The 22,060-nt window shown below is 55.4% G+C and overlaps 5 protein-coding genes across 5 annotated transcripts; 3 read left to right on the plus strand and 2 right to left on the minus strand.

Moving 5' to 3' along the window:
- Window positions 1-2,235: 2,235 nt before the first annotated feature.
- E0L32_009655 (uncharacterized protein) lies at window positions 2,236-4,673 on the plus strand (the record flags this gene model as incomplete). The annotated part of the gene is made up of 4 exons (XM_031144644.1): window positions 2,236-2,511; window positions 2,683-3,573; window positions 3,630-3,740; window positions 3,807-4,673. The coding sequence occupies 4 exons, from the start codon at window positions 2,236-2,238 to the stop codon at window positions 4,671-4,673; spliced, it is 2,145 nt and encodes a 714-aa protein (XP_030990548.1).
- Window positions 4,674-7,675: 3,002 nt separating this feature from the next.
- On the plus strand, window positions 7,676-10,882 carry E0L32_009656 (uncharacterized protein; the record flags this gene model as incomplete). Its single annotated transcript, XM_031144645.1, has 2 exons — window positions 7,676-7,776; window positions 7,918-10,882. 2 exons carry the CDS (start codon window positions 7,676-7,678, stop codon window positions 10,880-10,882), a joined length of 3,066 nt encoding a protein of 1,021 aa, XP_030990549.1.
- A 745-nt stretch (window positions 10,883-11,627) lies between these two features.
- On the minus strand, window positions 11,628-17,742 carry E0L32_009657 (uncharacterized protein; the record flags this gene model as incomplete). The annotated part of the gene is made up of 2 exons (XM_031144646.1): window positions 11,628-13,739; window positions 13,801-17,742. 2 exons carry the CDS (start codon window positions 17,740-17,742, stop codon window positions 11,628-11,630), a joined length of 6,054 nt encoding a protein of 2,017 aa, XP_030990550.1.
- Window positions 17,743-19,080: 1,338 nt separating this feature from the next.
- Window positions 19,081-20,155, plus strand: E0L32_009658 (uncharacterized protein; the record flags this gene model as incomplete). The annotated part of the gene is made up of 2 exons (XM_031144647.1): window positions 19,081-19,290; window positions 19,358-20,155. 2 exons carry the CDS (start codon window positions 19,081-19,083, stop codon window positions 20,153-20,155), a joined length of 1,008 nt encoding a protein of 335 aa, XP_030990551.1.
- Window positions 20,156-20,534: 379 nt separating this feature from the next.
- E0L32_009659 (uncharacterized protein) lies at window positions 20,535-21,718 on the minus strand (the record flags this gene model as incomplete). Its single annotated transcript, XM_031144648.1, has 2 exons — window positions 20,535-21,380; window positions 21,443-21,718. The coding sequence occupies 2 exons, from the start codon at window positions 21,716-21,718 to the stop codon at window positions 20,535-20,537; spliced, it is 1,122 nt and encodes a 373-aa protein (XP_030990552.1).
- Between the last annotated feature and the right edge of the window lie 342 nt (window positions 21,719-22,060).

Raw genomic sequence — 22,060 nt, forward strand, 5'->3', positions numbered from 1 at the left:
ACCCAGCGCTGACGACCCTGTTATGTAGTGAATACAGGAACAGCTTGGGCAAGCAGCGACTGAAGCCTGGCGACGCAGGAAAGCGACAGATGAGAGTAGAAAGAAAAGACTGCGGGATGATAGAAATCTATGGGAGGAGGTCCCCTCATCTGAATGGAGGGGGAAGTGCTGCTTGGATCCATTGCGCCGCACTCTGTGCTGTGCTGACACTGCCGGGACCGCAAGTGCATGTAACATCATGGGATCGGTAAGAGGTGCAGCAATCCTACATGATGCGTGAGATGGACGTTCCAATGAGAGGGACGTCCAACCGGGGTGGAAGGCGCAGGCAATTGATGATTGGGCCGCTGTCGACTGCCACGCAGCTCGAGCTGATGGAGGGCATGCGGTTGGGGGCCAGCCCAATCTCTGGGCCGCGTATGCCAGTCGAAGCGTGAAGTGAGGGTAGGCCTTTGGAGCGAGGATACCCCACGTGAGTTGCCCGATGCCCTTCTCTCGGGACAACACAGTCAGACAAAAGAAAGAAGGAGTAACGAGAGTGGTGACACCCATCCATGCACCCGTCCGTGATGTGGCCGCCACGGCTATTGGCTAGATGCAACTGAGGAATGGTGGGAAGCAAAGAACTACTCGATCCCACGAGGCTGGGCTGGACATTCAGCCACCTACCTACCTCCCGTAAGCCTCTAGCTATTCCATGGCAATTTCTTGTGCCCCGGAACGAAAGCGGCGATCCATCTCCGTCGTTGATAGGCTTGATCCAGAGTACGTATCGCGATGAGCCATCCCACATTCTAGCAGTTGGGTTTAGCCTAAAGCGAAGGAACTGCAGTGGTGGGAAAACACCCCGCCCGGTGCTGATTTGACAAATTGATAGGCAGTGGCCCAGGGACAGCCTGATCATGGTGGGCCGTCTCGTTTCTTGTTGCTCGTGGTGGCCCATGGAAGCCGGGGTGCGTGGAACGAGCAACAGCAATAGCACGAGCAAGAGAGATGATGGGGATCCCCGGACACTTGCAGAAGACTCCTCTGTCCTTCCATCACAGGCCGGGGTTCTGGCCCACTCCATGCGAGCATGGCGGCGGCTAGCTGCAGCACATCTTGGTTCGGCAATCATGCAATGGTCACCACCTTGCGCCGCGGGTCTGCACCGTAGATGTATGTGTCGAATGTCAATCCCCTCTCGAAGAGGACGGGATCCATTGTCGATAGACAGTTGAAGTCGATATTGAGCAGATCACCTGGAGTGATAGTGGTTCAGGCACCTACAGTGCCACCCACACTCGCTTTGGAACGATGCAATGTGTAAGTAAAGTATGTAGTAACAGGCTGCTGATATATGTCCTCCCTGATCTTGCGAACCGCCTAGACCCAGCGACGAATTGGCGGATAGAAAGAAAACAGACAGTTCTTCCTGGAAGGCGCTGGTGCGTGGCATTTCTGGCCATTCTTTCCTTCTTCACGAGCCAGTTCGATGGGGGAAGGACCCCTTGTTGATCCTGAACCATCTTGGGTATGAGCCGGCCGGGCGGACCTTCTCACCAAGCACACTCATCCATGTCATCCTTTCACCCCATGCTGGAAACCCCGCACTATTTCCCCACCCCAAGACCACACCCATGGACCTCGTTTCCGGGATGGGCAGGCGCTTCAATAGGGGATGCTGGGTTCTAAAAGTAAGGGTAATGTACAAGAAACGGGATCGATGCCAACTCTTGACACGAAGAAGACTAAATTCCAGGCCAGAGACTCGAGCGCTGACGATGGGATTGAACAACCCAGTTCATTGTTTTTCGCCTCCTGGTAATCTCATTCTTCTCCCTGCTCGCATCCGCCCAACTCGACATCAGAGAGACCTCTTGTTCCTTACCATCGACTCGCCTTGCTTCGACTCTTTCGAAAGCACGCGCGCGAGAGAGAGGCCGCAGGGACTCTCGTATCACAATCGCCTTCTGCCCGCCAACACAATCAATTGCAGACGAACCGAATGTCACAGACCGCTAGATGGGACTAGATCAAACGCGTACGGACAGAGTTCGGTCTGGAGAAAGCTCAACTAGCCCATTTCGTAGCCCGGTCGAGTCAACAGAAGAGTCCCGCTTTTGGCACCACCGCTCTCGCGACTGGGGCACACCCACATCGCCTCGTGATATAAACCCCCTCAGACAAAATTCCTGCCACTAGAGACTCTTCTTTGGGTATTCCAAGTCGACCAGAGTACGCCAGAGCAGCACAATGTTACTATATAGCCGTGTAGCCGCGCCCAAGATTCCCAAGAGGAGATCGAGAGCAGGTGAGTCTGGAGATGCTGTCCCTGCGCCGTCCCGTCCTTGTCCATTTCCCAGCTTTCAGCACGTGGCTGCCACGACGAGGCAGACGTCATACATGGAAGAAGCCACAATCTTCATGTTCAACTCCCTCCCCATTCGTTGGCTCTTTTCAAAATTTTATGAGAACAAGAGATTTCTGACTTTAGCTATTGTCGGCGTTCCAACCAGGTTGTTCCTCTTGGTATGTAGTCTCCCCATATGTCAAAGACCAGAAGATGATCTCTAACAATTCTAATAGCAAAGACAAGGTATGCACCATACGCAATCTTGTCAGCTCGTCGGCTCGCCCCTTGCAGACGACCATGCCAAAGTTGTACTATTTTTGAATCGTGCTGATAGTGCGTGCTATTAGAAAAAGAAATGTAACGAAGAGCGCCCGCAATGTGGGCGATGCGCGGAGCGTGGTCTCACCTGCACATACGAGCCCGTCAAGCCTCGTCAGCGCAGAAAGCGAGACCCATCTGCCTCACAAGTCCTAGACGGCGCTGCGACGAGCGTTTCTCACAGCTCGCCCTATAGTCCATCTCGGAGATTGTCTGAGCTCAGTCGCCACAGCCGCAGTAGCTCACCCGAGGAGTTCTTCAGCCATGACGGAGGCTACCAGGAAGCAGAAGACCACTTAATCGACGGCGGTCTTCTCAGTCCTCTGGGCAGCAACTTTGATGCAGTGTCACTCGCGACCTATCAGTCCGCCGAGCCACCAATGCTGTCTCCTCTGGGCTCGGTGACATTCGATTTCTCGATCGATCCGGATGACGACAGTGCTTGCCAGGCCGAGGAGAGCCTGACCGACCCTTTGGTTTCACCTGCCTCGGGTGCCGTCATTCTTCCATCTAGGTCTCTACATCCGGATCTTGCGATGATCGCACCATGTCCCGTGGGCTCACCATTGCGGGAGTTCCATGTTCCGGCGTTCCTCGAATTTTCTGACCGCCCCAACCGCCGTGCGCTTGTGGATCATTTTTGCAACGTCTTGTCACATCTCATTGTTTTCAGGGAGGAATCCGGAAACCCTTTCCAACAATTGTTGCTACCCCTGTCTACACAGAGCCATCCGGTCATGAACGCCATCTATGCACTTGCTAGTGCCCATCTGGAGTACCGGGGGGTAGAGAATGGCGAAAGATCTTTGCACTTCCACAATCAAGCTATCCAGGGCCTGGCACGGCTGATCCAGAACGATGCTAAAAAGAAACGGACCGAGATCTTGGCTGCCATCATGCTGCTCGTGTATTATGAAGTGGTAAGTGTGCCGAGTCAAAGGCGTGCATGATGTGCACTGACGACGATGTTCCACAGCTGGTCCAGAAGGGGAGATCGAATATCGTGGATGGGCATCTAAAGGGTGCCATGTCAATCATGTCGTCCAATACAGAGGCTCCTGACCCTGCAGCCGTATTCCTAGAACGCGTATGTTACACACTACCCCAGCCCTCCAACGTCCCGAAATATTGGTGATTAATGCTAGGGTTCTAGGCCTTTCGGTTCTACGACGTCATCGCAGCATTATCCTTTGGGACTGCACCTTTATCAACGGCCCCGGCTGCTGGCTGCCTCATTCCCTTCCCGCCCATTGGCGCGCCTGAGTTTTCGTCTCTCAGCAATGTAGACACATTATTGGGCATGGCAACGACGCTGTGGCCGATCATCCATCGCCTATCAAACTTGCGTTCTTTGAAAAGCGATCTCCAAGCAGCCATCCAGGCGAATATGGCGACAACTAAAATCGCCGTTCTTCGTACCGAACTTCAGACCACTGCCGAAGCGATAGAAGGTGCCTTGGGGCAATGGACACCCTGCCTCCCACCAAACTTTGTGTCTGACAACGACGATGCTACTAAAGTAATTAAGCGTGAGCCTCAAGACGGTACAGACGCTGTAGCGGAAACGGGGAGAATTCACTCGATCCTCAACAACGCGCTCGCATATCGACACAGCGCCCTCGTATACCTCTACCGGACGATATATGGGTATAGTCGATCCAGCCCGTCAGTGCAAACCCAGGCCCACATTGCTCTTACACACTGCGTTGCGACTGTCGCTCACGCCGGCCCGATGGGCGCCCTGCTATGGCCACTGTTTGTGGCAGCGTGCGAGGCTGTCAGCCAAGACGACCGGGAGCTGGCGAGGAGGGCCTTTGATGCGGTGGAGAAGCGACAGGGCATGGTCAATATTGGGCGGGCGCGGGAGATCGTGCAGGAGGTCTGGCGGAGGGCCGACATCGCCGAAGCGGGAGAGGAACAGCGCGGCCAGAGCGCGTACGGCCGGGCTGAGGAGACACAAGGCGGCGATCTTTGGAGACAAGTCAGCCAAGAGATGGGGGTAAATATTGTTTTTGGGTAAAGGGGATCACGCGACAGTGAGGGATCCGGCAATCCATACGGCTGGTGTAGCGTCCCAGTTTCAGCATCGGATCAGATGGGCAAGTTGGTCTTGGGGCCAGGAGGCCATATTCGTTTACAGAGCAAGGAGTTCTTTGCTTAAGGAGTCTTACTGGAGTCTCGTCAGGCGTCAGCATGGGGTCCCAGAGGGAGTGTCAAAGCGATCAATCTTTTACCCGTGGAACCTTGATCTTGGCTGGTGTTGGCTCTTGTCTAAGTCGGAGCTCAACCAGGCACTTCACTTTGGTCAGTGGAGCAAGTTGCTTCAGGGGCATGTAATAACACTAGGGTAATGAGCCAGGTGATGGAAAATAGGATTCTTGCAATGTATAGCCTTTCAAGATCATGATTTCAGCTTACCTTGAAAGAACGAGGCTCTTACAGGAGCTTGCGGACAGCACGGCTCTTGTCATGGCAAAATGCGGCTCGGTTTCAAGCGGTCAGCACTGCTGGTGTAAGTTGCGAAACAGTACTGGAGAGTATACGCGATGTATGGGAAGCGAAAGGGGCCAGCACACATAATTGGCAGCGGTACCCGACCAGGTTGGGCGAATAGGTTCTCCCCGAGCGGGAGGGGGCAAAAAGATCCCATGGTGTGCATGAACCCCGTACCGGAGCCGTTCACGACACCTGGGTTGGGTTTAGGCTAAGTTGCTGGCCGCACGAACTCAAGGCAGGCAAGGCGCAGAATTAAAGCCGTTGCCGGGGCTTGACTTGGAAAGTTGAAGCCTGGCCTGGATAGCTAACAGGAGAAAGCGGCAGCGTTTGAGGCAACAGAAGTGGTTTGCACTGTTAGCCCTGTACCGGCTGTGGGATGATGATGATGCTAGGGCCTGGGCTCAATTCTCGAAGAAGAAGAGCAAAGTAGTTGGACCACAGCAGACCTTCAAAGTCTAATTCAAACTCACATTCTTAAAGAAAACATCCTGCAGTTGAGGAGTGGATGGGGAAGTTTGAAGGGGCTTGGGCAAAGAAACATATCGTGGAAATCGTGGGTGATGTACGCCGCAGCCGGGAGAGTACCGGTATTGTTTCGAACAATACTGGTGCAACACGGCGATGTGTCGCAGGGAAGAGAGAGAAATGACCAGTGGTTCAAGGCCTGCATGTATGCATGCATGCTGATCGGAGGAGGCGGGCCTGGAGCCAGGGACCAGCGGGAGCGGGAAGAGCGGAGCTGGACCAGGATGAGTATGGGGATGGTTCAGTTCACTGTTGGTTGGGCACATCTGTGATACCTAGGTAACCCTGCTTGTGAGCCCTGTGCCTCAGAGCTGAAGCAACTTGGATGCAGGCTTGTCTTTTTGCAGACCAAATGACACGTCGATGAGCTCCTTCAGCTGGACAACAAAGCCCAGGGTGCCTCCTACTTTACTCCATTGCTTCTTTACCAATGGATGACGCCTTGATTACCCCAAAGAGCAAGATACTTGGCGGTACGCCCGACACGAGGCTATGATGCATGTCTACGAATCAAACCCTCATCTCCATGGAGATTGCAGGGCTCCATTTCTACCACCCTCGGGAAGCATCTTTCTTCTCTCATGAAGTGGCTATTGCATTTGCATTATTCCCAAAAGCCAACATATTAATCCTTCTCAACAAGGAGTGTAATTCTGTAACCTAACCACCTCTGTACATGAGGCTACAGCATCAAGGATGGAGTGATCCTCTTGCCATCGAGTGTCAAGCGAGGTATGGTAAGAGCCAGCAGATATTAAAAAATCATCCACTCTCCAGTTGACTCTAGATCACACAGGAGTATGAGAGGAAAAGAAGATGAGAAGAAGAAAAAGCTCGAGGAAAAAGCAAAGCACACACAACGTGTGCACTTGGCCATGCATGTAGCTGCACCATTGCTTTGCTCGATATGCAGTGTATGTTGTACAACTACCTACTTGGGGGTTGGAGATATGAGTGAGTACTTTTGGTGGTGGCCTCGGGCTCTCCATCTTTCCAGTGAGGGGGCAGGCTAAGTGGCCGTTGGTGGCGTTGGCGGCCCTGAGCTCCTGTGGATAGCATCCCCAGGCACCTCAGCTGAGTGTACCTATGGAGCCTTCAGCAGGCCTGGAGCGTTGGTTCGGGGCCCCGGTGGCACTAACGGCACCCCCACCCTGCTAGCACTTCGCCCGGAAACGGTGTCAAGCCCAACTGGATCCCCCCATCTCCCATCCAGCGCCCCCCCATTCCTTCAAGCCGATCATCGCATGTCTAATTCAGACAGTACTTTGCCTGTATGCCCGCTTATGTCTTCTTCCCTTCCTCGTCCCTCATTCTCTTTTTTTTTTCCTGCTGCAACTCTTCGGATGATCCCTTTCTTCATCCACTTGCATGGTGCAGTGCCCATCCAACGCGCCATCCATGGGAACTCTGCTTGGGACCCCCCGAGATTGTGATCCGGCTGGCACCTGCCCTGAACTGTTCCAGCCCTGTACGATGTTCCTCTCTCAACACCTCTGAGTTCCGCATTCCCGCAGCTCTTTCAGTCCAGCCAATTTCCGCTGGGCGTCCCCGACACGCACCCATTTGTGTCGACACCTCTCTGATAACCAGATCCTCTCCAATCACTTTGCGCGTGCGCTCGACACTAGAAGCAAGGCAACTTGAAGTAAATAATTGACCGGTTCTGCACTGCCGTTGTGGCAGAACCAAGGAAAGAATCCACTCCTCCGTGACTTCTATTCTGCACTTCATAGCACACACGATATTTCCGACGACACAACCTCCCGCGTCAGAATCCTAAACCTTGCAGCATACCCAGCCAAGGGCTTCCGCGACATTCACGTCTTGTTCTCGACAATTTACAGGGTTGACGACGCCACTCTTGTCCAAGCTGTCCTAGCTTGAGCTGTGTGAGCATTGCCATTTCCACCGGCTCGGCGCACACCCCACCCCGCAGCATCCTGCCTTGACCACCGCCAACGCTGCTAGCATCATGGTTTCGCGCCGTGACAGTGCGCCGACATGACTACCCTTATCAATGGAGCTCTGCCAACGCCTCGGCAGCTCCGCTTCGTCAACAATCAGGGCCAGCCACCCTCGAAGCGAAGACGAGTCAATGCTGCGTGAGTCCCAGCCGATCCCGGTCTCAAGTTGAGCCTCTAAGTTGTATGTGTCGGCTGATTGGTATTCCTTAGGTGCCTGACCTGCCGTAAGCGGAAGACGCGCTGTGCTGGCGAACGACCGACATGCTCAACATGTGCTAGCAACGGACATGTTTGCCTTGGGTATTCGGATCTTGTCGAGAAGAAGAAGGAGTCGACACACGACTCAGCGAGAGATTCGAGGGAGGATACGGATGGCGACGAGTTTCTCGAACGGGACTTCTCAGACCCCGATGAGGACGACGAGAAGCGCCATTCCAAGTCGAAGCATGGAGCGAAGCAGTACACACTTGGACAGGGCGAGGCGCCGCGGAGGGACTCTGGAGGTTCCAGCACCGTAACGACCGCATCAAACGCCAGGCCCAGGACGGCGACTAACGACTGGGATCAGGCACAACACGCGCGCCGACCAACGTATCCGCGATCGGTCTCGTTCTCAGAGGATGGTCGAAGCTCCAACAATCGCTCCCCCCTGCAAACGCATCACACGGAGCGCCACAGGGTGCCGTACTTCAGATACTTCGGACCAACCGCGATCGTTCCTGGGTACAAACAGATGGTCGTCAATATCTCTGTCAGGGACCGACGTCGGAGTCGGGGTGGCTCCTTTTCCGGCCAGTCTCCTGCCTCTCTGACGTCGGACCAGAGATCCGTGTTTGCATCAGCTGTCCAGGCTGAACCCCTTTTCGAAGCTGTCGAAGATCTGCCTGTCTATGATTTGAACGACCATGCGCCTGTTCATCAGCTTATCTTGAACTTGGTTAAAACTTTCTTCCTCCACCTTGGATGCAATTACCCCTTCCTTCGCGAGGAGAAATTCATCCGCATGGTCAAGGAGAAGCGTGTGGAACCGATCCTGGTTGACGCAATGTGTGCCCTTGCTGCCCGCTTCTCCGATCTGTCAATCTTCACAGACGGAAACGATTCTTCTATCCCCCGCTCAGAGTACGGAAATGTGTTTGCGCAGAGAGCAAGAGCCGCAACCGTCGATACCTTTCCATGTCCCACAGTAGGTGCGGTTCAGGCCTGCCTCCTTATGGCCTACGAAGGCTTTGGGGCCAATCAGGACAGCGCCTTGTGGATGTATCTCGGGTTGGCGATTCGCATGGCCGTAGATTTAGGCTTGCAGAAGATGGTCGGAGTGATGTATCAAGGACAGAGAGATCCATGGTACACGAGGGCCTGGAATCGTACCAATACCGACGACGAACTCACGGATCAAAAGCAAGGAACTGACGATGAGACACTGAGTGCCGAAGAGCAGCACGAAGTGGAGCAAGAGAGAATCGACACCTTTTGGGCGGTGTTCATCTTAGATCGTGTCATCTCCTCTGGTACTGGCCGGCCAGTTACTTTCAGGGACGACGATTTCGAGCTCACCCTCCCCGAAGCAGCCCTCGATCCTGCCTCCGGCCTCCCCGCTCCGTTCCCTACCTTCATTCAGATCATTCACTTGTACGGCCGTGCGTCAGATGTTCTAAACAATATCAGGAATGCACGAGATTTGACGCAAGACAAGATGAAGAAGTTGGCGCAAATGGAGCACGAACTCACCAAGCTCTACCAAAAGCAAGATCCGCACCTACATTTCAACGCATCCAACTTCCAAGACTATGTCAAAGCAGGGCAGGGCACCACATTCATTCTCTTGCACTTCTGGTTCCATGCGCTCATCATCATTCTCCATCAACCAACGCTTCTCACGCCGTTCGAAAGCCTAAGTCGCACACATCAACTCCTGCCAAACAGCCGCGAGCTTTCAATGTCTAGCGCAAAGACCATTGCGGACATCCTTGCCTTTGCGGAACTGATCGACCCCAAGAGCTTCATCGGCAATCCTTTTACGTCACAGCCTATGTATATTGCGGCTTGTGCATTTCTCATGGAGTCGGTAGCCAACGCTTCGCAGCCGGCGTCCCGAGAAGTGACGCCACCCGCCGAGAACAAAAAGGAATATACACAGTCTGCAAACATCAAGACCAGTCACGGAGGTCCTTCTTCGAAGCATTCATTACTCGCGTCAGCAGCCAATCAAAATTACCAGCGGTGCTACAAGTCTCTACAGCAACTGAATACGTACTGGGGCGGCGTGGGTTATATTCTCACTGCCTTAGATCAAAAGTCCAAGGGGATATGGGACTGTGAGACATACACCAACGAAGAGTACGAGAGCGCCAAAGTGCCGCGAAGGAACTCCCTAAAGCCTTTCCCTCGCTTTGAAAACCCGGCATCTCCTAACGTGCCTCCCATCGCCTGGTCGCTTACGGGGACGACCAACTCGCCCAACTCGAGCCTCACGCTACTTTATCAAAACAATGCCAGCGCAATGGCGTCACATGGGATACCGACAGCCCAGCAGCCTCAGCATTCTGGCCCGACATCGGCTGCAACACCCCCCGGGAACATGGTATACGATCCCATTCGTCAAAGTCTTCCAGAAACCTCCATGTTCCCACCGGCAATTCCACAAGCCCATCTGTCAGCCGTGAGACACTCTGCCCAACAAGCCAAAGCTCCCCGTGCGCAGCCGCGCATGTCTACTGGATCAAGCAGGAACTTTCCTAGATTCGACTCGCACGCGACAGACACCGCCGGATCGGCAAGCCCTGATTCCGGCCGCGGGTTACGGTCGAGTTCCTCCATGCATGCTCAGCAACATCCGCCGTTGCCCACAGCTGCCTTCACCGCTGCTTCCCATCACCCGTCCAGTTATGAGACGGGTGGATTGCCTGCTGGCTCACCCACCAGCGCATTAAACGACACCTCTGACCCTCGTCATAGTCACAATACCCAGAACGTTACCGACAACCTTAGCGGCGGCGGCAACTCTTTCTCGCCAGACTTTGCTCAGAGCGGGCTGGCTTCGGGCTCCTACGCATACTATGGGCCGGTGCCCATTACCGATGTCATCACCTTTGACAGCCAGGAGATCGAACTCGGCATGCTCGACTTGCCCAACGAGATGATGCCTGCCTGGTTTGACTATCTCCCCGGCGACGTGCTGAACATGTTTGAGAGCGGCATGAACGGCGGGGGCAACCACCAGCATCATCAGCACATGGGCTGAGTGGTTGCCCAACTTTTTCCCTCCATTTGTGTTCTAGAGTCAAAATTCTGTGGCGAGGCTCCCCGCGACATTTCACTGGCGTTGTAATGATGAAACGAAATCATGTCCTCACGGCACCCTTTTTCTCTAAGATACCATGTTTTGATACCTCCTTTCTATTTTGGAATATTAATGTTATATACTATGGTTGCATAGCCCTAATTACTTGTTGTCTCTGCACTGCAGAGAGGGAAGAGAAATACAAAGTGTGTTTCATGATCCAGGCTCGCCAATATGTGAATTACAGGTGAACACGCCACAGAGCAAGACTCCTGTGTCCTCGTAACACTACGGCAAATAGGCTCAAAAGAATTCGATTTTTCATGTACACGCTAGAATTATACACTAGAATGGTTGTTGGTCTCAACCCGCACCTCTCTCTCCTTCACGAAGCAAATATGTACACGCGCATGTAGGTAGACCCGCACGTGAACCGTGGCACCCATCAAGCGCAAACTCGCTCATATGGCGAGATATTGCCTCGACCGACTTTTGCGATTTTCAAGGAATCCCTGCTGTTCGGCTCTCTCGTCCCTTCCCAACCCATCGTCCGATTTCATCCTCCCCTGGGTATAACGTGCCAAAACAGGATGTGAAAACAGAATTCTTCGTTTTGAAACCACCAATCCCCTCCCCCTCTCCGACGTCAAAAAACCATCAAACAACACAGAGATCGTACAAACAAAAACACTTTGTTTTCTTTCGTTCAACGATACCGATTATCAGGCGGCCGACCGTACTCGTCATGAGGCCGCAGCGTCCTCTGCAGCATCCCGGGGCCTTGGTTTGGATCCCCGCGCGGGTCCCGTCCCATGTCCCGCATGTGCACGTCCTGCGACCCGTAGGGCGGGCCCGGTGGCGGCGGCGGCGGCGGGCCCCTTGAGTCGTACGCGCTTACGGGCGTGTAGCTGCGCGGCGGTCCCGGGTCCCTGAGGTCCCTGCCTTGAGGCGGGCCAGGGGTGTTGGAGTACCTCTGGTAGGGACCTTGAGGGGGCGGCGGCTGCGGACCCTCGCCGGGGCGAGGTCCGGGGGTCGACGAGTACCGGCTACCGAGAGAGTGCGAGTGCTGATGTTGCGGCCGCCCGTCGTGGACGGGGTACCCAGGCCCGCCGCGGTCATCTCGCATGCTCATATGATGAGGAGGAGGCTGCTGCTGTGAAGCACCACCTGCCGCCCACGACGGCTGTTGCGGCATCGATGAGTTTGGAGCGGTGGGCTTTGGAGGACCGCCGTGCTGCGCGCCCCAAGCCGACTGAGCCGGCGGCTGACTGGCTTTCGGGGGAGCGTTTTGCGGCCAGGCACTCGGCTGAGGGGGCCCCCGAGAATCTGGCGTGGGCCAGGCAGTCTCTCTGCTGGGCGGTGGCTGCTCCCTGCGGCCAGAAGCGGAGGACGGATGTCCAGCATACTGGGGCGTCGGCGAAGCCGAGTGTGGCTGGGAGACGCCGGTATTGTAAGCCGAATACGAAGGCGGAGGTGCTTGATAGCCCATCTGCTGCTGCTGCCCTGGCGGGGGGTAGTGGTGAACTTGTGGTGAACTCGATGGAGGCCCTTGATGCTGAGGCTGATATGGGTGGCGGGAGTAATAGTCTCGTTCGGCCGAGGCGGATTCGATCGGCGAAATGATTGGAGGGCGCTGAAGGTTCATCTGTTGAGGCTGAGGAGACTGGTTGCTGTAGGGTTTCAGACTTGGCATAGAAGCCTGTGGAGGCACATTCCGGGAATAAGGGGAGTAGCCGGCCGGCTCCGGCTCACGGCGCAGTTGGGACGGCGCAGGCCCAGCCGGTGGCGGTGGTCGTGAAGCCATGCTTGGTGGCGGGGTAGGCGATGGCTTCACTGCTGAGGTAACCTCGCTGACCCTCTTTGGAGGTGGATCGTCGTTGAGCAGAGCCATGAGATTGGATCTCTTCTCCGGCGCGCGGCTAGGTGGTGGCGCAGATGGAGTAGAAGCCTGCGAAGACGGGGGACCATAGGCCTCTGCCACTGCCGATCGGTGGATGGGAGGCTGAGGTGTGGTGGTAACGGGCTCACCCATCATCGTTCTCATGCCTGGTTGGGTAGCGGGATACGCTTGCGACGGAGCAATATTGGCACGAGGCCGAGCCGAGAATGGTTCACTCCTTAAAGCTCCACGACTCGGACCCTGAGAAGCAAACGGCTCGTGGGTGTGGGCAACATCAGGCTCTTGTTTGAGACGAAGCTGGTCCAACAGTCGCGGCTCTTCCCTCTGCTGCATCTGTCGCTGTGCTTGTCTCTGCGCCAGTGATTGAAGCTGTGCATCAACGTCATTCGTCCAGGCGGGGCGTTGTTGGATCGATTCTGAGATAGGTGCAGGGGCTGGCTTCTGGCTGGTGCGGGCTGGTTGGTGCAGCGAAGCCTCAGCCTCTCGGTCACCAAACGCAAACTGTGCAACGGGTGGCCTTAGAGGATGCGTCGTCGGCGACATTGCTTGGTTTGCCACTTGCGGGCTGGTATGCTGCTGTGCGCTCAACGGCGGGGCCGCCCCTGCTGGTCCAAGAGCTGCTTGGCTAGGAGGCGCTGAAGCGATGGCCACGGGGACCTGGAAACGATTCAGAGCCTGGCCCAGTCCTTGTGAAGCCGAGGCGTCGGCCTTGGAGGGAATGACATCCTCGAGTGTATCGGCTGCAGCCAATGGCCTTGGATTAGCATGAGGCGTATCATATCTCTTTCTCGGCCCAGTAGTAGGCGTAGGAGGCGCTGGTCGTTTCTCTCCACGAGCTCGCTTGGCATCAGCGTCAGTCGCGATTCTCTCCCACTCCGCCTTACCGCCATCTTTCTGTCGGACGTAGTAGTTTTTAACCTATTCCTTGAAGTCAGCACACGTTACGTCAGTAAGTGGGTACAGAGGGGGCAAAATTCACCATTACGGCCGTCTTTGTTTGCATATGAGCGGCAATAGAGCTCCAATCCGTTCCAAAGGAACGAAGCAGAGCAGGGAAGTCGTTTGACTCAGAGACGCTCCAGTAGCTGGATGCCTGTTGAGGTGTGCGAACGCGATCCGGCTGGGAGAGCTCAAAGGTTGGCATTCCCACTTGGGGCGGTGGAGGCTCCGGGCGAAGTGAAGGAGGGGCCATGACCTCCGATATGGATGAAGGAGCCGTCGGAGCTGTCCTGTCTGGTCCAGCGATTGGAGGCGGTGCCCCAATTGGAGCTTGCATACCAACCGAGGGGGGTTCGAATTGGGCAGCTAGGCGTGACGCTTCTGCGGGGGCCTGCGACGCAGCCAGATCCAGTGTCTGCGCCCGTGAGTTGGAACGAGATCGCGCTGCTTTGGCAGTGGCAGGCGGCGTGGGCACCAGCACCTGAGCCTGCTTCGGCTGCTTTGGCTCTTTCTCTCTGGTTGCTCTCTTACGACCTCTTCGGCCTCCCTCTGGCTTCTCAGCACCACTGTCATTCTTGGACTCGTTGGCTGCACCCCTGCGACGACCAGGGGTCCCGGCAGGGGTGTTTCCGTCCGAATCGGCAGCGGGCGTCGCCTCGAAGTTGAAGGTCGGCGCGGCAGCACGGCGAGGCCTGCGCCTCTCCCCATTCTCGCCAGTCTCATGGTTCTCCTCAGTCTCGTTCTCGCCGTTACCCAATTCGGACACCAAAGCGCTGGACCTTTGTTTGCGACTTCCCTTCTTGCGCCTCCTAGGCTGCTTCTTGAGCTTCTCCTTAAGATTAAGATCACGCTTCTGGGAGTAGTAATACTGAATGCAATCGTGGAAGTCTCGCGTTGGGACCTGCTCCGCGATGCGGCCCCACTGTTTGGGAAATTCGAGATATGCCTTCTCGAACAGCGCTGCCTCTTCCTCGGTGAAGTTGACGACAGGCGGAAGGAGTTGCCAAGTAGCGGCAAGCTTTGCCACGGGCAGGTTGCCGGTCCTGTCGATGTACAAGTCCTTGACACGGTCGTCTTCTGTCCAGTACATCTCGGGAATCTCGGCTTCCTTCTCACTCCGGTACTTTTCTCTCTGAGCACGTTCCTCCCTCTCCCGGCGTTCCTCTTCTGCACGCATAGACTCCTGGAGGATCCGTTCAAGATCTCGTTCCGATGCAAATCGTCGCCCCAAACCCCTGCCCTCGGGCTTGGATTCAGCTGGTGCGTGCTGCACGCCATTCGTCTCGGGAATAGGCGCACCCCCAGTGAACTTCTCGCGGCTCTTAACAGCGAGAGGGTCGTCAGATAGGGTGAACTCGAGATAGATTCTGTACTTGTCGCCATAATCTTTCTGCGCGCCTTGCTGCTGCGCCAGTTTGACCGAGTTCTCCTCTTTCATGGTTTTCAAAATGAACGTGTCGACAGCGGTAGAGGGTGCTTCCGCCTTGATAAACTGCTTGTCTTGGTACCAAGGCGTGCAGGTGAAATCTGGGAGTTCGTCGATTGGGGGAGTTTTCATGTAGGTGCGAACAATCTCGATGGCCGCGTCATCAATTTCCTCGATTTCTGTGGCGTCGTCATCCTCCTCCTCGTGCGAAGGGCTCGAAGGTCGAGAATGCTGAGGGCCATCAGGGTGAATACTCGGCGATCCTTCTGCCTCGAGCGACTTATCGGTCTTTCGGGTCGAGAATGCCGCTTTGAGAGCGTCAACATGCTCAGCAGCTTCCTTCATCACAACATCCACGTCCGGCCTCGCTTCATCATTCTCAACAGTAGGAATTGGCAATTGGCCAACTTCTGCATCTGGCTCCTCCTCCTTAGGTTGAAGTCGAGATTTGTCCGTTTTTGACTCCGGCGAGTTCTTCGTGGCGTCTCCTGCGCCTGCAACTGACAGCAAGCCAGCATCGTCCCCTAACCTGACTTCCTTCTCTGCAGCTACCGAGGCGTTCGATTTGCGAGGCAGGACAAGGTCTTCGGGTATCGGCTCCAGCATTTTAAACAACCCTTCATCCTGGTTCAAGGCATTTAGTGCAAATGTGGCCTCGACCAATCCAGCACGGGTGATCACAGTCTCCAAATAAGAGGTGTCATCGCCCTCCAGTTGTCGAAGTTCTGTCTCGGCTTTCGATATCTCCAGATTGAAGTAGTCGTCGATGTCTTCGTCATCCGACTCCGAGCCTTGGTCAGCCAGTACCCGAGCAGTACCTTTTGACGTACCGGGGAGCTCCTGGACTGGTGCATGAATGATCTTTGGCCGTTTCGACTTTTTCTGATGCTCCGTGCGCGTGACGGCGGTGGAACCTATGGTAGCTCCTGGATGAGCACCATCGATTTTTGCCAGCTTAGGACTGGCGGTCTTCACCGGTGCTGATAGGGAGGTACTTTGTGGAATCGATTCCGGGGCACGATTATCAGTCTTCGACACATGTGTCATGACGTCCCTCATTTCACGGTCCACGGATGTCCTTGTCGAAGGGGTGAACGTGTCCTCTGTAATCTCTCCCGGCTCGGTCATGGATAATGAAGGATGCCGGGTGTCTGCGGCGTCTGGATGTGACTCCGCTTTCGAGTCGCTGCTACGAGGACGGCGGACAAGCTCGGCTTGGAAGTCGGAGCCGGAGGAGCCCGGTCGCTGACCGAAGGGCCTGGATTGAGGAGAGACAAAACTCTGTGACCGGCCAATTTTGGGTGTTTCCGGGATCTTCTTGGGGTTGAGGCTAGGATTAATCCATTGCTTACTAGACGGCCTCTGTTTTTGCATCTGCGCACGTGGTCCAAGTGGGATGGGAGGGCTTCCCTCCGGAGCCGCAATTTTGCCCGGACCCGGAGGCGGCGGTCGTACGTCAGCCGCTGGACCAGTCGGAGGGGCCGGCACGGAACGCTCCTCGGTCAATGCTCGGGGTCCGGTCGGTGGGGCCTTGCCCGTAAGCGACTGAATATCCGCGGAAGACGTTGTTCGACTAGGTACGGAGCCAAAAGCAGGAGCAGATGGCGCGACGGGAGGAGGTGACACATCTTTGGTTTGAGTCGGAGCCTCATGAGACACGGAGGATCGATCAGGCTTTGGGCGGACAGGTTCCCGATCACGCATGTCTCTCTCGTCTCGCGGGTCTCGAGCTCGAGGGTCGGGGTCGAGATAACGGTGAACATCTCTGTCATCGCGATCATTCCGGCCCCATCGACCTTCTTGCGAACGGCTCCTCGGGTACCGCTGGTCCCGGTCGTCATAGTAGCCGCCACGACCACGCGCACGCTCCCAGTCTCCGCGACCTCGAACGCCCCGTCCTCGCCCACCAAATCCTCCGCGGTAGGACTGAGACGCAAAGACAGGGTCGGATGATGATGAACCAGCAGATAAGGGTCCATCCCGTGATCCGCGCCTTGAACGATCTGCGTCGACCCCTAATGGCACATCCCTGTCGCGAAAATCTCGTCCTGGCGGCGGCGAACGGCCGCGTCCTGGTGGCGATGGTCTCCTGCCGCGGAAATTGTCTCGCTCACGCCAATCCCGCTCACGCTCTCTACTACGTTCATCTCGGAAGGGGGGGCCATCTCGTCGATCCCGAAAATCGTCGCGGTCCCTGCCCCGATCTCTACTATCATCTCGCCATCCTCGGCCGCGGCCACCGCGCCCACGACCACGAAAATCACCCGTGTAGCCCCCACCTCTAGGGCCGCTCGGCGGATCCAAGAGCGCTTTAGGCCCCCGAGGCGGTTCCCGGCCAGTTAGCGAGTCGCGAAAATTCTCTCGGTTGCTTTGAAAGGCGGACTGATTTGCTCTCGCTTCGCCGGACAAACGTCGTCGGTCATTGTCTCCATACTGGGAACCACGGTCATTGTATCGGTCGAGAGACCGATCACGAGGGGACCGGGACCGGCGATCGCTGTCGTATCGAGAGTATCTTGACCTGTAGCCATAGAAACCGTAAGCATAACGATACATGACCCGCTGGCAAGGGAGGGGAGGGGAAGAGAATCTCTACACACGGAAAACCCAAAGAAGAAAGAAAACAAACGCGCGCAGCCTAGCACTTTCGTGCTGCAGCGTGGTGATATACGTATCAAAAGATCAAGTAAAAAGAAGGCGGGAGCTCACATGTTTGTTGCCAAGGGGCTATGCCTCAACCCCGGATACCTCACTTGTGGCGCTACCCAACATTCGATCAATCTCCAAAACCGCCCTGTTTCTTGGTCGACTCAATCGCGAAAATGACAGCAAGGAACCAAGAGCGGCTTGACGGTGGTTGTGAGCACTTTTATGAGCGCGCGATGTCTGGGGAAGGCCGCCGGCTGGTCTTGACGATTGGTTGGTTCGCCGTGTGTGCGTGCGTGGCGCGTAGACGAGCGCTCACTCAAAGGCCAGATCCAAATGCACCAAGACCTCGGGAATACCTACGCGGTAGCGCACCACACAGAAAATAGCGTGCCGCCGGGAGTGGATGATGGGTACGTGAAAGCATGAAACGCCGGTCCCAAGATGCAACCGTCGGGTGCAGGTAAGAGGGCGAGAGTGAGGGCGTATCAAGGGGCGGGTGAACGGTGAGGGTGAACCTCTAAAGATTGAATCAAGGTTGAAAAAGGAAACGGCCCTTGGGGATGGCTTGAATGGATGGCGACCCAAGATGCAGCGGTCCGGGTGGGGACGGTTCAGGTTCCAGGCAGCCCGTGTCAGGCCAATCAGAGCGGGCACAAGGCCTGAGGCGTAGCGTGTCTCCCGGCGCCCAGGCTGTATTTGCCGCTAGGGCCCGCTAAGCCGTATCGGTACAAGGCTCATGCGCTGGTCTTGCTCGGTCAGGTTCCAAGGTCGAGAGTTTGCGGAAAACCCTTCAGAGATTCTCGAGTGACAGATCTGTGAGCTATGCCTATCTAGGCAATTTGTAGAACTTCTTTTTCGAGACAAAACCCCAGGATTTGGCGGGGTTGACATTTCAAACTGTTTACGAGACTCGGTGCGTACAACGGCTATATCCGACTTTTTCTTTCATACTATCGAGGGCCGTTCTTGAGGTGATCTCACTACCTTCAGTCTTATCTTGCTCTCCTCGGTTGCTGTTTGCACGATAGAATAGTTTCTGCAACAAACCTGCAAACAATTCTGACCAAAATTTGGTCACACCATCACCAACGCTGGTAGAAGTACACTTCTTGCACACTCAAACCACATTCACACTGCCCATTGCGCTGGTCTAAACGGGCTGAAACGTCCCTCTCATTTCAACCTAGCCTCTTTCTCGAAATTCGTATTGCCTGATTGAGGTACCTTAGGGTGCCCAAGATCAGCATGTCGGCAAACCAGCCCCCGGCGCAGGCCACGGACGCTGTCCTGGTGCCGTCGATGGAGATGCCAAAGGGTGCCCAAAAGGTCGAGGAACTGGACTTCAACAAATTTGCCGACAAAACCATCACTGCCGAGGACTTGCTCCAGGGTATGAAGCACATGGGTTTCCAGGCATCATCTGTCGCTGAGGCCGTCCGCATCATCAACGAAATGGTCAGCACTCTACCAGCCATCCTTTGAACCCTTCCTTGGAACGCATCGTTACTGACACCCGCTGAAGAGGGCGTGGCGCGACCCTGAGACTGGAGATAAGACTACCATTTTCCTAGGCTACACGTCGAATATGATCTCTTCCGGGCTCCGGGGCATATTCCGCTGGTTGGTGGAGCATAAGCATGTCTCTGCCGTTGTCACCACTGCTGGGGGTATTGAAGAGGACTTCATCAAGTGCCTAGGTGACACCTACATGTCCACCTACAGTGCTGCCGGTGCCGACTTGCGCTCCAAAGGTTTGAATCGGATAGGCAACCTGGTTGTGCCCAACTCAAACTACTGCCTCTTTGAGGACTGGGTGGTGCCCATCCTCGACAAGATGCTGGAGGAGCAAGAGGCAAGCAGAGGAACCGAGAACGAGATCAGCTGGACGCCGTCCAAGGTGATCCATCGGCTAGGAAAGGAGATCAACGATGAACGCTCGGTGTATTACTGGGCATACAAGAACGATATCCCCGTCTTCTGTCCTGCCCTGACAGACGGAAGCCTCGGCGATATGTTGTACTTCCACACTTTCAAGGCCTCTCCGCAGCAGCTCAAGATCGATATCGTGGAAGACATCCGGAAGATCAACACAATATCGGTGCGAGCCAAGCGCGCGGGCATGATCATCCTTGGAGGCGGTGTCGTCAAACACCACATTGCCAACGCTTGCCTTATGCGAAACGGAGCCGAGTCTGCAGTCTACATAAACACTGCGCAGGAGTTTGATGGCAGCGATGCCGGCGCGAGACCCGATGAAGCTGTTTCCTGGGGCAAAATCAAAGTCGGCGCCGATTCCGTCAAGGTCAGTACCAAAGGATAAGGCGGGTTCCGTATGCGCATACAGCTAATTGTCGTCGTTGTAGGTTTACGTTGAGGCCACCACCTGCTTCCCCCTCATCGTGGCTAACACTTTTGCGAAAAAATCATGACCTAAATTTCAAGGATACCTACTCGTCCTTTTGCATGGCTTCCTACCGCAGCCTTCGACTCAATGCCAGGGGATGGAATCATAGAGGGATGCTAGAGATGAACTCAAACATACGACGACAACCGGACATAGAACTTCGCATTATCACCCTGCATTACCACGGCGCCAAAAGAAGCAGATACACCATATATTCAAAATGATTGCATATGACGCATTGTTTGCCAATTCGTTGCTTGCTTCAGGTTGACATTGTTTGAGTTGTACATGAACCCTAGTTGGTCTGGGAACTTTCCTGCCTCTTTCGCGCACCCAGCACGGCCTTGCCAACACTGCTATCGTGGGGCCTCTCCAATTCCTTGGTAATCCACGAGCCAATGTCAGCCATGGCATCGAGATCGACGCCGGTGTTCATGCCGAGACTCTCGAGGAAGTAGACAAGATTCTCGGTTGCCACATTGCCGGTCGCGCCGGGGCTGTAGGGGCAGCCTCCAAGACCTCCCACAGCGCTGTCAAATATCCGGATGCCATGCTCCAGGGAGATGGCTGTGTTGACCAGGGCCTGGCCGTACGTGTCGTGGAAATGCATCGCAATATCTTCATTGCGAATTCCCGCCGCAGTCATGCACCTGAGAAGCTCCTTCGTCCTCGGCGCAGTGCCCATGCCGGTCGTATCGCCCAGCGAGATCTCGTCGGCTCCCATCTCCAGCAGGTCTGTGGCGATCTCAGCCACCTTGCGAGGATCCACGTCATAGCCTTCGAAGGGGCAGCCCAGAACCACGGATATGTATGCCCGCACTCTCAGGTTCGCGTCCTTCGCACCGAGAATGACCTCCTTGAAGCGCTCCAGGGAGGTAGCGATGTCGCAATTGAGGTTCTTTTTCGAAAAGGACTCGGTGGCTGCTGCGAAGACAGCGACTTCCACGCCAGGTTTGCTCGGCGAAGACTTCTCCGGCTCTGTCGGCAGTTCTGTAGTGTATGCATCGGGGTGTTGTTGTAATATGGCATTGGCATTACCGAGGCCCTTGATGTTGGGGGCCAGGAAGGCGTAGGAGATGGGCACGGGGCTAGGGATTTTGTGTTGGAGAATGTGCTGCAGGATCTCTCCCGAGTTGTCCATCTGGCCAAGTGTTAGCCTTTCAAGCCACTCATAGGAGTCCAGCTTGTGCCAAAAGAACCTACCTGGGGCACCCATTTGGGTGAAACAAAGGAGCCAGCCTCAATGGTGGACAGACCGGTCTGAGCCAATCGCTCGATCAATTCGATCTTTGTGGGCAGAGAAATCGACCTTTTCTCGTTCTGAAGCCCATCGCGCGGCCCAACCTCGACGATCTTGATGTGGTTGTCGAAGGGGGGTGGAGGTGGCGTTGCAGTGTCGGTCGCGGTGGCTAGCCTCCGAACGCTGGATGCTAGCACCTGCCGGGCGCGTCGGCGAGCAATGGGCCGCAGTGCTTGCATTTCGAGTGGTTACCTCCAATGTTCCATGAAACTATTTTTTCAGAGTTTTCGTGGCTGTGACAGGCTTCTGCCCTGGGAAAGAGCGTGATGGTGATGCTCGGTTGAGGTGTCGGACTGACGTCGGCTCATCGCCGCATATCATCGGCTTGCATATTCCGGGGTAATCACGTGTTTAGCGCAACGCTCATTCCCTGCAACTCCTCGTCAGTCCTCGCCAGAGAAAACATGAAGCCAGAGCAAGTTACTACACACAATACGAAAGGCGTGGCCGTCGTCAATATCGGCTTGGGGAATCAAAGCTTCAATGGAGATATATGTCAAGGATGGCGTGAATCATTACTT

Source organism: Thyridium curvatum (genome assembly GCF_004353045.1).
Source record: "Thyridium curvatum strain D216 chromosome Unknown NODE_72_length_212992_cov_80.570197, whole genome shotgun sequence".
In the NCBI taxonomy this organism is placed as follows: Eukaryota; Fungi; Ascomycota; class Sordariomycetes; order Thyridiales; family Thyridiaceae; genus Thyridium; species Thyridium curvatum.